Raw genomic sequence first — 14,989 nt, 5'->3', positions numbered from 1 at the left:
TGATTCCATAGAATCTGCTGAAAACCAGAATCCCAACGCCTTGACACGATCAGGTCATGTGTGTTTCAAACGGCGGTGTAGACCTGATGCTCTGATGTTTTTAAAACCATGCGGCATTATGGGTGTGGTCCCATCAACCTGCATGTTGACAGGTAAGTCACCTGACCTCCCCTTGACACCTATACCGTTATGTGGTGATGTATATAAAAAAAAAACATTTCAAAGTCTTAGGGCATTTAAAACTTACCAGGGCTAATCAGGGATAAACAAATTCCAGTTAAATTAAACTCCTATAATGTTAAATACCATATGTTTCAGTTCTACAAACCTACAGTGACTGTGAAAATGTGAAATGGGCAGCATTTATTGAACACTCTCCCATCTTATTGAACGCTCAGCGTGGCGATGCCAGCGATTTACTTCAGGCTTGCAACTCAAGCAAAATATTGCAGTCAAATACATCCTCATGATTCATTTCCAATTACACCAACTAATTTAATTTAAAGGAGCAAGATATAGAGACTTAACACCACGAGCCAGGCCCCCTCGTTCAGACTCAGTCATCATTCATGCAGCACTTTCTGCCTGTAGCTTTTCTTTAGTCCAACGAGTGCTTTTCACAAGGCCAGAGGCATGTTACCCTGCTGTTGCTTGTTTTTTTCTGCGGTTCTTAACCGCAGCTGCATAAAAGCTAGCGGGTATGAGGACTGTAGACTAACAATAATCCTGAATTGCCCCTCATGTCACTTGTCTTTTCCTCTGCTTACAGTTGAGATGCTGTTAAAGGGTATCTGTCATGCCGACACACAGATTTGCAATTCAGTTTGTGAGATGCTGGGTCATTCATCATTGTCATCGCAAAAACCTTTGCTATCAATATAGATTTCCTGTACGCGAGGACTCAACAGCACGAAGGGGGCACAACTATGTTCATATTTTAGCTGGGTAGATATTAAAGGCATATTTCTTCACAGTGAAGCTGCTTTGTGTTCCCACAGTGTTCAGATGCTTGGGTATCCGGCTCAAGGAGGCGTCAGGGATGTTGTTACTACAGTATATGTGCAAACACACTGGATTTGACACACCATCATGCATTCTCTTTGTTTTTGCCGGGGTCTCTGGATGCCTGGAGCCCCCAGTATGCCACCGTGTGGAGAGCAGAATTTAAAGAAAATAATAATAATCCTCATCATCCAGTGGTAAACAAAAAAAGTATAAAATGATTCACTCTCAGTCCTGTGGGCAGTTTGCGGGTTTTGAGACTGTAGGAGGGAAATCGAGCATCCTTACCAAAACAAAGCAACACAAGGAGGAAAGGGGATCTCCAAATAAAAAAAAAAAAAGGCGCAGAGCCTCTTCAGAGTCCTTATCTCCAGAGGTGACAGTCTCAACTACAGCACCATGTCGCCTCAGGGACGCAAGCTGATTCTCTCTTGTCTGAGGTTAATGTGGTTAATTAATTTTGAAAGAAGCTCCCCTTTCTTTCTTTCTTTCTAATTCAATAGACTTTCGGGAAGCGTGCAACAGCTCACGGCTTTATTATTCTTTCTAAAATGATCCAGCCAGGGTGCTGTGTGGAATAGACATGAATCCAGCGAGTGCAGACAGTCCAGCGCGTGTCACTGATCCTGCAGTGACACAATGGTGGCTTTGCAGAAAACATCCCAGCAATATAGATGAAAGATGGACAGAGATGATCAAGGCACAGAGAAAGGTGATATGAAGGCCGTTAAAGCTTTAATAAAATCCCAAAATACCTGTAACGACGAGAAGGACTGGATGATGTGAGTCATGATTCTTTACGACCATTTCTACTTGCATGGAAACTTTAAGTGATATTTTGGGGAGTTATGCAGCCAAATCTCCAGAAAGGGACATTCCTGTTCTTAACAGGTATGTGCAAAGGACTCTTACGACCCTTCTATCTGTTGGTATTTCATTATTTTCCTAATACAGCTGATATTTAATACAGGGACGTGTATTTCTTCCCAAACCATATGTGCAAAACTTTAACCAGATATTTTATTTTCCAACTCTGACCAGCCGTGCTCCTTCCTCACATTAATCGAGTGTTTAATATTCCTTATCCTAATGCTTTATCTTCAAACAAGGGATTCAGTTTCTAAAGCTGACCGAATGAATTTGGCATAATTGTGAAATAAAAGAAAAGTGGCAAACTTAAGATAAGATCACCCTCTCGTTCCTACTTTATATGTAGTGCACCAAAATTACAGTGGTAATATTCTCTTTGAATTCTCTGGAAAAGAGTAACTCAGTTTCCTAAAACATCTTTGCTGTTTCCTACACCAGTTTATTAGTCCATCGTCTACAAGTTAAGCCGAGCTGCTCTCTATTATCCTCGTGGAGTTGGATTAGAGCCTTTTGTGAAACCAAATAAAACGTACAGAAGTGTTTTATCCCAAATGCCCATTTTTAACCCCGTCTCTTCTAATCCTCCAACCTGCAGCAGTGTAAATGCATTCAGGACGGTGAGGGTCAGTCTGATAACAAGCTTACTGTATGTGGTATTTATGCTTTAACGGCAGATGCCTGGAGCGCTCTCTTGGGAGTGAACTGTGACCTTGTAAGTATTTATGTTTCATGTCATGATCTTCTGAAGGCTCTGGCTGAAGGTAGGGTTCCTGCTGCTGCTTCAACAGCAACAGACGGCACAGGTTTCTCCACGTACACTGTCTTCAGTGTTGTGACTGTTCACAAATGCTGCTCAATCGGACAGTTTTACTAAAAGTACTAAAACAAAGAAAAGGATAGTGTCGTTACAAAGAGATGGGTAATTGTCGTAGCCTGGAGATGAATCCACACACTGGAAAATAGTTGTAGTTTAGTTTGTGTTGAAAGCAGTGGGACAGATTAGCTGGCAGTGCGGGGAACAGGATAATGCTGTTTATCTGACACAGTTGCTTACATTTCCTGCTGTTTTCCATTGTGAGATGTGCAACATGGGGTCTTCAAATCTTAATAATAATCTTAACAAAATCTGAATGGAACTACTTCACTTATTTACTTCAGTAAAATCAGAATGACATAACATCAGAGGTGACTGTGTTTCAGCCACAAAGTCAGAAAACAAATCCTTTCCAAAAGGGAGGCTAGATATTGGCACTGCTAGCCAGCGTTGGGAATACTAATTCATAACAACTCTGCGCAACATGCAGCTCAAACGATGTAACAGCCCGTCCATTGATACTAACAAAGAAATAATACTATGCATTTGTCTGATTTAATAGGAATAAAATAAGTAAGTAATTGCAGGTTAGGTTTATCTTACTTTACAAGCTGGAAGGAGGCATTCCAGTTGACTTGCGGGTAAAAATGGAGCTCACGGATATCTGGTTTATTTTATGGAGGAGGGATCATGGCAGTATCCTGGTGGGTGGGGGTTGCTCCAGGAGGATGGGACACAGGGTTGTTGCCGCAGGATATTCAGTCTCTATACAAATGGAGGTCCACATCGGTTACAGTAAATCGTAATTATTCCACTTGGAAGTTGGATTCTTGGATGGATTCTTCATCGATTCTGGACACAATTTCTAGATTCAGCCAAAGACCGGACAGCATTAATCAAACTTTATTTACATATATTGGAATCAGTTTTTTGACTTGTTCATATTTTGCATGATAAACCACTTTTTGGCCAAAATGACTGCCAACGAGCCCAGACTTTGGCATCTGTTGATATTTGAATAGCAGACCTATTATCCCACTGCAACATATGAACCCACTTCCCTGATTCATTTCTAGTTTTGTAAGTGGGATCATGTAAAACATAAATGTTTGCCAGATCTTCAACCATCATTTTTTCGGCTCCTGCTGGTAAGCTGCACTTACGAGCTGCATGAGCACACAGTACAGCAAGTGAACCCTGACATTTTATTTTAAGACCCTAACAGGAAGCTTCAAAGTAAGCTAACCGAGTACATCTAACTCTTTTGTTCCCATCGCGAGGACTCTAGGCTATACTGATATTCATTTTTCCTCCCACTGGCATGACTCCCTCTGACATTAGACATCGAATGACGTATCTTTGGTTTTTAAGAGAAAAATTCTTCTCTTCTGCGAGCAAACGCTCTTGCCTGCGTTTTGACAGTGTATATGCGTAGACAGAAATAGAAAACCGCCCACATGTCATTAGGGAGATGGAGGGAGAGGGGAAGAGAGAAACTGATTGTGACAGTGTATGAAGCGGGCTGAAGAAAACATGGTGGTCACAGTCTGACACTGATGTGTTTGGGTATCATTTAGATTCAAGAGCACAAAATGTGTTTCTGAAAGGGTTTGGTTTAACCTGTATGGATTCCTATATGGGCAGCTCTTAATTCCCACAGAGAACTAGATGATAATTAAATTTTTCACTTGAGTGGAAGAGCAGTGCGCCCCCCTGTGGAGTGTAGGGAATAATGTGTGAGGTGGTCATTCCTCGAGTGTGAGCGTAGATGGTTGTTTGGACTTGTGTGCACAAATATCGATAAACTCACAACCCTGAACAGCTCAAAGTGGCTGCCTGGCGCTCATGAGATTCCTTTTAACTAAAAAAATCACGTTCATGCTACTTTGTGAGGGCAATACCTAACCTAGTTTTATGTATGAAAGCACATAAGCATCATAAAACCCTTTTTGTGGTTGTCTTTCTGTTTTAAAACATTTACGTGACAGAGGCCGGCTGCTAATTGACCCACATAGACAAATGTTGTTGTTTCCCAATTTAAGCTATTTAATCCCAGCTCTCTTTGGCTCCTTCTTCTCCTCCTTCTTTGACTCCTCTGGCCTCAGGAAGCTGCTGAATGTGAAGATCATCGACGATGAGGAATATGAGAAAAACAAGACGTTCACGATCGTGCTGGAGGCGCCCATCCTGCTGGACGTGGGACAGAGACACGGTGAGCTGAACACTGTTGCAACAACATAGCAGCTCTGTTCCTGGTTATTTAATACTTGCAATGAGTTTATCTTTGAATCTTTGTGCTGCTTTAGACCCTGCTCAAATGTATGGATGCTGAATTTATCTTTTAATGCAATTCCATTCAAAACTTGTCTAGGCTCTGGAGAAATTCACGGCCATGCTTACTGTATATTAGAGGACTACTTTTAGCACTCTATCATAGATTAAGTTAGAGTTGTAATCATCAGTCAGGTATGCCAGTCATCTCTTTCAGGAGAGTTTTGACTTTTAACAGTCTTTTTTGTCACTTAGAAGATGTTCAATCATAAAAAGTGAACGTCCTTGACGATGTTTTTATGTCTGCTCACTGTGCAGGTGACACCAACGATAACAAGACAGCGGTGGGACCAGAGGATGTGTCCAAGATGGGCTGTCCCAGTCTGGGCGAGCACACCAAGCTAGAGGTGGTCATTGAGGAGTCATATGAGTTCAAGGTAACTCCACACAGGCAGACTTTTACCTCCGACTCAAACCCGCCCACCACAATCATAACTTTCTCCGTTTTGAATTTCTCGCAAACTGATGTGGGATGTGATTCTAACACCATTAACCTGCTGTATGTCTACGAAACGCATCGGCTCCTTGGACTTCAGATCCGCCCACTCCAAGTCCTGATGATAATTTATAAACACCATCAGAGTACATAAAGAACTCAAACAGCTCAGAGACTCTGGAACATAAGGATAAAGTCCCATTTATGCTCATGTTACAGTGCTTTGCCGTTGACAACCAAGGATTAATATTTAACTCGACCAGGGATGTAGACTCATTATGAATTAAACTCATGTAACTCATGCTTCTGCCAGTATGGTCATCCTTTCAACTTTTAATCCAGTCCTTTGAAGAGTCTTATACATTGAGAAACAAATGTAATTTACATTCAGTCCACAAATGCATCATTTATGTAGAGAGAAATGTGAATTAAAGCAGTGAAAATCCCCACTGAAAAAAGCACATGTCCTGACTTAAACAATAACAACAAAAAGGCTTTGTCTATAATGCCCATAAAAGAAATGTGAATGCGTCTTTCTTTAGACTATCCCTACTTTGGAGACACAAAACCGTAACCTTTAGTTTGCTGTGCAAACAAAGTTTATCCTGATTACACCACTATGACATCCCCCTTCTTATTCTGCTGTTACAGCAAGAAATACCTTTTCACGGGTTTGTATTGCAGTCCTTTTCTGGAGTATACTGATCCCCAAGAGTGAAAGGGCAGAGCGCATCTTTAAGACAATTTAAGAACACTTAAGCTGCAACATGATATTGTACTGAGACTTAAAGCTCCCATTTCATGGGCTGGCTGCGGTCCCCGCGCTGGTTTAAAGCAGCTTTATGCCTCCGACCTGAGGGATGGAGCCCTGAGCTCCGATCCGTCTGTTTTTCTGAGTCACGGTGTGCGACGGTGGGAGGAGAGTTGCCGTTAATTGAGCCTTAAGTCACCAGCGTCCCCCCCGGGTTGCTGCATTCCCTGTAAATGCATTTCTCCGCTGCTTTCTTTTTGCCTTGGTTCCCATCTGCAGAGCACGGTGGACAAGCTGATCAAGAAGACCAACCTGGCTCTGGTGGTGGGGAGCAGCAGCTGGAGGGAGCAGTTTGTCAGCGCCGTCACTGTCAGTGCAGGTGAGATCCACAAAATCCTCATCCACCGGGCCTCTTGAGGCCAGACCTGTGGCTGACCCCATCAGATCACATTTGTTTGACATCACTTCAATTATACAAATGCTAAATCTAACACGTACTGAGTTAAAGATCTTTTGAAAAAGTATCATCCAGTGTTAACATATGTTGGCAATTTTGTGTTCCTCTGCTGCATCTGTTTAATTCAGACGGGTGTTTAAAAATGCATGATGGGTGAATTCCTTATGAGGTGTACCATAAAACCTAAGGGGACCGGCTCTGCCTTAACAGTAAATTGTTCTCGAGAATTGATATCGATGTGTGCAGCACATTCACCCCTTCTCTTTTTTTTATTTGCACTTTCAAAAGCTATTTGTTTGGTTTTGTACACCTGAAATCTTCAAAAGTGTCCATAGCAGTTGGGCTGAAAAGCAGACACCAGAGATGTGACATTTGGGTAAATGTCTCCTTTTTATTTCTTTCTCTCCATCTCCATCATTTTAATGGAGATTGTATATATAATTAGAAAGTAGACTTCCGCCCAAAAGGCTTTGTGTTTCTCAGTGACAGACATTCAGTCATGACTATATTTATAGATTTACTTTAATGATTTCATATAATGCGGATGATATAATAAATGGCGGCTGTGAATCTGCTGCAACCATCTCAATAAAGAGAATTTACCTTCAGTTTGTTAAAGAGTGTGCAGCTGTTCTCTCCACTCTTGCAGCAGCATTGTTCCTTAGGAAAAGACACGCTGGTGTAGATCATGGTCAACAGAGTCCTTGCAAGCCAAGTGCTCTCGACACATTGGAGTCTTCGCATCTATTTGTAGAGCAAAAATCCTGCAAAGTTTCACAGACGTCTCCTTGAGTGAGATCGTTCTCTCACTTGTTCAGCATAAGCTCATCGGTGCTGTTTCTCAGTTTCTGGTACTGTGTCGGCAGTCAAGGTTGGAGCGATTCCAGTCTTTATTCATGATTTATACATGGGAAGTAAAATAGGGAAAAGGCTTTAAGTATTGCAATTTTCCTTTAGCAGTGGTTCAGATCTGTGCATTCTTGATAAAATATCCCTGTGAAATATATTATATAGGTAAAACATTCATAAGGAACTATGTGCTCTTTCATCAACATCTTTTATGATGATGATCTCATTCTGAAGATCCTTTTTGTCAGATATTATATATTTTAAGTGTAATAGGCTTTGTATTTTCTCTGATCCAAAATGTAAGGCCAAGCAGTCTTTTAATATTCTAGTCGATTTGAAAAACAAATAACCTGATCTATGGGGCAATCCAACCTCCATCCAACCAGATGTAATATACCATTACACAGTTTATTATTTATCATGGATGGATGGATGGATGGATGGATGGATGGATGGATGGATGGATGGATGGATGGATGGATGGATGGATGGATGGATGGATGGATGGATGGATGGATGGATGGATGGATGGATGGATGGATGGATGGATGGATGGATGGATGGATGGATGGATGGATGGATGGATGGATGGATGGATGGATGGATGGATAACTACTTCGACTCCACTCCATGATTCAGTAGCTTGTTGAACCACATTTAGCAACAAAACCTGATATACAGTATATATATTTTCCATATTAGTCCATGCAGACGTTTGAGGTCCAGCCACAGCACTTCAGTCGGGCTGAGGTCTGGACTTTGCCTGGACCGTTGCAACACCTTGATTCCATTTTTTTTTCTGCCATATAATTGTAGATTTGCTGTTGCATGCGCGATCAGCTTCGGGTGGCATGACCCAGTTTTCCTCAAGTTTTACTTGTCAACCGGATGGTCTCATATCTAACTCTGAAATACTTTGAGAGGCAGCTCTCGGGTTTATTTAAATGCACTTTCTCTGAGCATGTCCTTGAGATAAATTTGCTGGGACATCCACTTCTGAGAATACTGGCAACTTCGTGCAGTAGTTTCCACTTAAATGTAAATGATCCTTCTCACTGTGGAAAAAGTTACTCTGCATTGTTTGAAAATGGTCTTGAATGCTTCCCAGATTGATAGGCAGTAATATTTGCTTCTTTAAGATCATTGCTGATGTCGTTCTTTCATGGCATTGTGTTAGCACCTGTCCGTATGCTGCAAAAACAAAAAAATGTAATTGTACACATGGAGAAAGTTGCTGATAATCTATTTAAACATGTGCAGTTCATGAGGTACCACATGTTACTGTTACACGCTGCTTCTCAATTTCTAGCCACCGTGTATCTCATCGTGTGTTTTACAACTAGGATACAGATGACGTGTTGGCCATCTCCGGTTTAAATCCCGTTTGGTTAAACGAATAATTCTTAGCTGACGTTAAGAGGAGCAGAAAAAGGCTGATGCTCTGCAGGTACCATATAAATATTCAAAGCCAGAAATCACAGCAGTACATTCACAGCCACATCCTCACCGAGCAGAGTAGCTGCGGCTCAAATGTACAATGCAGTAAGTAAGTGTATGATGTAAATTGTTACTCTATATATCTCCTCCTTTAGTACCAGCGAAGCATTTCTCTAAACTAAAATGTGGCACAGCTGGTCTGCTTTCAGACTCTTAAGTGTTCTGGTGGTTCAAGGACCATAAATATTCTGTTGTAGGGTAATCCAAAGCTGCTTTCAGGAAAATAAATTCCCATCGTGACTGATGAGCTCCAGGTAAGCTGAGGTTTAACAGCCGGAACAATCAAATTTATCTTTGCTACAAATATCTTCACGAGGTTTATGTAAGCAATCATCTGCATCTCCATCTCCGATGCCGTGCTTGCATCGCTTCATGGATCTTCTCCTTGTCTCCCTGTCAGGTGATGATGACGAAGAGGAGAGTGGGGAAGAGCGGCTGCCATCCTGCTTCGATTACATCATGCACTTTCTAACGGTTTTCTGGAAAGTCCTCTTCGCCTTCGTCCCACCTACCGAATACTGGAACGGCTGGGCCTGTTTCTTCGTGTCCATTTCCCTTATTGGCGCTCTGACAGCTGTGACCGGCGACTTGGCCTCGCATTTCGGCTGCACCATCGGTCTCAAAGACTCTGTCACGGCCGTGGTGTTCGTGGCCCTTGGCACCTCCGTTCCAGGTGGGTGTCTTTGCTGTATATCTGTGCTATTACACCTGCTCTGGGTTTTCTCCGGGTTTTTATCTGCGAGGTACAAGTAACTGATTCCAGAACTTGTGTAACCTCTTCCTCCTCCTGTGCTGTCAGAGGAATTATCTTCAGAGCTCTTTTCTCTCACATTAACGAGCTGTAAACAAAGGAAAACAGTGTTTCACTTCTGACTCTAAGCTTTATTTTATTTCCATTTTACTTCTTCCTAAACACAAAAAACTAATCTCAATTAGGTTTTGACACGGTACAGCATAGTAAACTCCACCCACTCCAACTAAATTGCAAATGAGCTCAGAATCAGATTATATACGATAAATTGGGAAGAATAACAAAATTACAGTAGCTGCTAATCATGGCAGTATTAGCCAAAGATGCAAAGTAATCTCATTTTGTTTACCTAAAAGACATTTTCTTTTGTAATTTACCTTTATTGCATCTACAAATCTAGCGTTAATCCTACTGATCGGTTAGAAGCTATGCACAGGACCAACCTGGTGTTAATTCTTCTACATAATTTGTCAGATTAATTCAAAGACCCTGCCATCAGACCGCTACACTCTGGGAAATGTTTCCACCGAATCTGAATTTAATTTCAGAGAGATTATTCTCCAGTAAAGTAACAATGTCTTCCTTTGTTCATTCTCCACTTCTCCAGGAAGATTGATGAAATTCATCCTGGTACTCTCTGTGTGAGCTTGCTGACGGTCACACAGGCATGAGGCCTCTCTTTCTTCGTTTCGCTGACTGGAACACACCCACATCATGTCAGTCAAAGTTAGCCGGGGCTCCCAGCTCCTGCAGCTGATCCATGCCCGGGGAGCTGTGGGGCTGCCAGTGGGGTTTTGTAGCAGAATACCATTTAGCCAATGCTGGGTTAGCACAAACTGCCAGCTGCTTAACTATGCTGTGCAGCAAAAGTGATGACTGATGAAAACATGAGGACAGCTCGCCATTGGCGATCCCAGCAAAACCCCACATCCCTGATTATAAATAGTATTTTTTTCCTTTACATCATTTACAAAATGTGGTACAAACCCTGCCCTGTACAACTGCCACTGATGTGAAGTCTTTATTGAACCAAAATGTGTTTATTTCTGCTGCAAAGTTGGACATTTTAACGTGGACGTCAGTGGAGATTGACTCACTTCTGGAGTCAGTCCCCAGTGGTCAGTCGATGAACTACAACTGCTCCACTTCTCCTTTAAAAGGGAGAGATGCAGCCAACATTTCTTCTGTTATTCTGAGCATCCACTGTTATGATTTCTGTACAAATGGGGCTTCGCTCCCTCAGGATGACCATCCGCCCATCAAAAGGCCGCCAGGGTTCACTGAACGGGTTGATGAGTTTGAAAGTCGTACGTGTTGAGCATCACAGTCGTCAGATTCAAACCTGAGCTGAGTTGGGAGTTTTTGAACCAGAGTGTTCACATCCACCGTCAGGAAATTGACTGGAGTGTTTTGGCTGCAGTAATTAACACCAAGCAAATGAAGCAATATCTTTTGAATGATCTTTAATGAACTTTCGTCCTCTGAGTAAACCTCTACGGATTTGTCAGCCGAGGATCTCTGCAGCTGTTCTGGTATCACTTGCGGGCCCAGCAACGTACTTTATTGGTGTTTCTTTTTTGTTTGTCTCAAACTTGTACTCTTGTACGGTGGCCGACAAGGGCCAAACGCACTGCAACGGCCTAATGCGTCTCAGTTAAGGAAAACGGCTTCAAGTACAGAAACGATTCAAATTCACAAACTCAAAACGAGGTATAAAAAGAGGAACGTGGTGCAAATGAAAAAACGTGCTGCAAAAAACAAAGCCAAATGCAGCATCATCAAACGCTCTGCAAATAGAGAAACGATGCAAAGCACAAAACGATATAAAACAAGAAACCATCTTCAAAAGAAAAACGCTTCATAACCAGTTACCAAACATCCATGGTTTAAACACAGCGGGAACAGTAATGTGATATAATGTGGTTTATATCATTGTACAACGCTGTACATTACGAGACGTTTCTTTATTATATTTTAACGTTACACCAGACTGTAAACACTGTGGTTCAGTCAGCTGTCCATTGAGCTGTTACGCTGAGAGCGTCCCCTGCAGGTTTGGTAATCGGTTATGAAGCGTTTTTCTTTTGAAGATGGTTTCTTGTTTTATATAGTTTTGTGCTTTGCATCGTTTCTCTATTTGCAGAGCGTTTGATGATGCTGCATTTGTCTTTGTTTTTTGCAGCACGTTTTTTCATTTGCACCACGTTCCTCTTTTTGTACCTCGTTTTGAGTTTGTGAATTTTAATCGTTTCTGAACTTGAAGCCGTTTTCCTTAACTGAGACGCATTAGGCCGTTGCAGTGCGTTTGGCCCTTGTCGGCCACCGTACTCTTGCCATGTTTGCCGCTTTCTATGTATTTGAACAAATCCGCTATCTATTTCTGCTTCTGTTAAAGACACATTTGCGAGTAAGGTGGCCGCCATCCAAGATCAGTACGCCGACGCGTCCATCGGGAACGTGACGGGCAGCAACGCGGTGAACGTGTTCCTGGGCATCGGGGTGGCGTGGACCATCGCGGCGGTTTACTGGCACACCAAGGGCAAGCCGTTCCGAGTGGACCCGGGCTCCCTGGCCTTCTCCGTCACCGTCTTCACCATCATGGCCTTGGTGGTCGTGCTGGTGCTGCTCTACCGCCGGCGCTCCAGCGTGGCGGGCGGAGAGCTCGGTGGCCCACGGACAGCCAAGCTCCTCACCTTCTTCCTGTTCCTCTCCCTCTGGTTCATCTATATCATGCTGTCCTCCTTGGAGGCGTACTGCCAAATGCCGAGCTTCTGAAGCCGAGGGAAAAGCACTGACACAACTCCTGCCCTTGTTTTTACAGTGTAATGAACATGTTTTCTCTCTATTTTTGTCTATTTTCACAAAAGTTTGTAACTATTTGTATCATTAGTTATTACTGATACAGCAGTGTATCCGATTGACTATGAATCAAAGGGATTTGGAGTTTTATCGCTCAATATGCTGTGAAAATTATCTTCAGCCGCTGAAACTGAACTTTTTCTTGACTTTCTTTTCCATTTTGAGGTACTGCGTACACACGGGACATATATCTAGTCATTGCTGTCAGCATAAATCGCATCCGCCCCGTTTTTCACTTCACAAATGAGGCTTCTGGGAATGTCCTCTCTCTGTGAACAATTATTTAAGTTTATAGGTGTTCAGGAAGCTCAAGATCAAATGCTTTTTAAGCAAATGCTTAAAAAAAAACAAAAAAAACTTGTATTTTGACGGGATTTATCAAATGAAGACTTAAAGATGGTGCATGGGGTGACAACGTAGTAAAATAAGAGATGAAAGGTAAAAAAAAAAAACGTGATGATATTTAGTACTCAATCTATACATTAATTATTCATGTATATCATGTAAAAGATAAACATTGTGCGTGGGTGTTACGTGGAAGACTAGGTGTTTGATTTTTGCACGTTATCAGATTAACAACTTCTTGGTAACCTCTTTTTGAAGTGCTGTATGTAATATTTTGACATGGTTGTGTCGGTGTTGATGTGTTTCTGTACACGTAAATCACAGCTGTATCATACTCTGGTCACTGCCCGGCGCCTTTCCCCACAACGCCTGCTCCACCACTTCAAGCTAGACAGGTTTGTTTTCTTTCTCACAACCGAAGTCCACCTGGAGCAGGGACTCCTCGCTGCAAACTCAGATTTCCCGGAGCGCGTCCGTGAATTTTCCCACGTGTGAGTGTTAGTGAGTGTGAGCGTGACCTCTCTTCTTCTGTCCTGCAAGGCACGGCTTCGACTCCACACACGCTGCAGGGTTGTTCATGGCTGCAGAGTCAAAAAGGAGTCTGTGTACAGATGTGAACAGATGTGAACAGGGCGACTGTTTCCCTCTGTCACGCTGACACTGTGAACACTTTTCACACATAAAACACTTTTAGAAAAAGCACAGCCGCGAGCGAAGGGGCACATTTTACTCGAGCGTGGGAGGAGTTTTTAGACACAGCACAATCACAGCAGAACGGGTAAATTATTTGACATGAAAAATGTATCCGAAGAGAGAACGTGAAGTATTTCTTGAATGTCTCCTTGTGTCACACAGCAGTTGATACTGAAGTTGTTTTTGTATTTAACTTAAAGTCTGTATAGCCATATTTATTGTAACTGTATTACAGTAGAGGTATTTATATGATCTATTTTAGTTTTATTGATATGCACGTTTACTGTGTAAAAAGTGGAAATAAATGTTGCAGATTTGTAATGCCATGAGAAGCCTGGTCTTGTTAATGTTCTGCTCTGTTTGTATTGCAGGCGAAGGCAAGTATGAGTTTTGTACTGCTCACTTTATGCCATAATGCTGCACTGTAAAGCCAAGCCGTCAGAGTCAAACCAATAAAATTCATGAAATAATTCTCTCCAAATTTGTTTGGGCACATTTTAAGGGATTCTGCCAGCAGTAACAAACAATAAAAAATACGTTCAATTCAGCCCAATATTTCTCATTAAAGCAACACTAAGGAAGTTTTGCAGGTTTTAGCTCAGGGGGTCATGATAAGTGTCTCGTCACTTACAGGGTCTCGGTCTTCTGATGGAGGCGACGCTGCTACGTCTGCACTATTCACTATGGCAACATTTGACATCATCCCGTTCAAAGTGAACGTACAATGATGCTGAAGGCGCCCCCAGCACAGACGTGAGCCGGGGTTGAGGGTGCACTCACGCTTGTGCTCTGCTCTGTGCTCAACCACGGCATCATTCCTGGTCTCTGGTACTGTTGAAGAAGGGGTGTGCTTTTGCATGCTACGGTTGCACATGTACATGCACAAGGGTGTGTAATGTATGCATTACGTGTAATAATCAATAGAAAATTCAAAACTGTAACAGGACTGTATCTGATCACAGCAGCTCAAGAGAATGCATGCAGTCAGTAGGGCTGCTATCCAACTCCTTTATTATCCCCCACAATGCTCAAACTGCACGCTCCCAGCATTTAATGATGTTCCCTTTTGTTTCGGTCGCAGTCATGCTTGAGCACAGGATAGCAGGTGAAACCAGATGGAGAGTTGTTCACGCCTGCACACAGCATAGTATAACTGGCTAAGTCACCTCTTGTACGATGTCCACTGCAGCTCTGTGGGCTCACTCCATCACGGTGCCGTGAAGCAACCCACAGTTGTCACATGAGACGCCTGCGATGGGAGTCCGCAGTCGTTCGGCTGTCTTATTGTTAGTTCTTATTAACAGTGAGTTGAGCTGATCTTGAAACGGAGAGCA

The 14,989-nt window shown here is 42.5% G+C and overlaps 1 protein-coding gene across 2 annotated transcripts in view; it reads left to right on the top strand.

Moving 5' to 3' along the window:
- The window catches only part of slc8a4a (solute carrier family 8 member 4a), a 28,140-nt gene extending 14,039 nt beyond the window's left edge, over positions 1–14,101 (top strand). For both annotated transcript variants that reach the window (XM_061740059.1, XM_061740058.1), the window contains 5 exons: positions 4,792–4,898; positions 5,276–5,394; positions 6,484–6,583; positions 9,408–9,680; positions 12,154–14,101. In XM_061740059.1, the coding sequence (XP_061596043.1) occupies positions 4,792–4,898; positions 5,276–5,394; positions 6,484–6,583; positions 9,408–9,680; positions 12,154–12,533 (979 nt within the window). In that variant the 3' untranslated portion in view covers positions 12,534–14,101. The remainder of the gene's footprint in view (positions 1–4,791; positions 4,899–5,275; positions 5,395–6,483; positions 6,584–9,407; positions 9,681–12,153) is intronic.
- The last annotated feature ends 888 nt before the right edge of the window (positions 14,102–14,989 follow it).

This window comes from Cololabis saira, chromosome 14 (assembly GCF_033807715.1).
Source record: "Cololabis saira isolate AMF1-May2022 chromosome 14, fColSai1.1, whole genome shotgun sequence".
NCBI classification, from domain to species: domain Eukaryota; kingdom Metazoa; phylum Chordata; class Actinopteri; order Beloniformes; family Belonidae; genus Cololabis; species Cololabis saira.
Note: the sequence above shows the minus strand (reverse complement) of the source record. Positions and strands in the feature narration are given on the sequence as shown.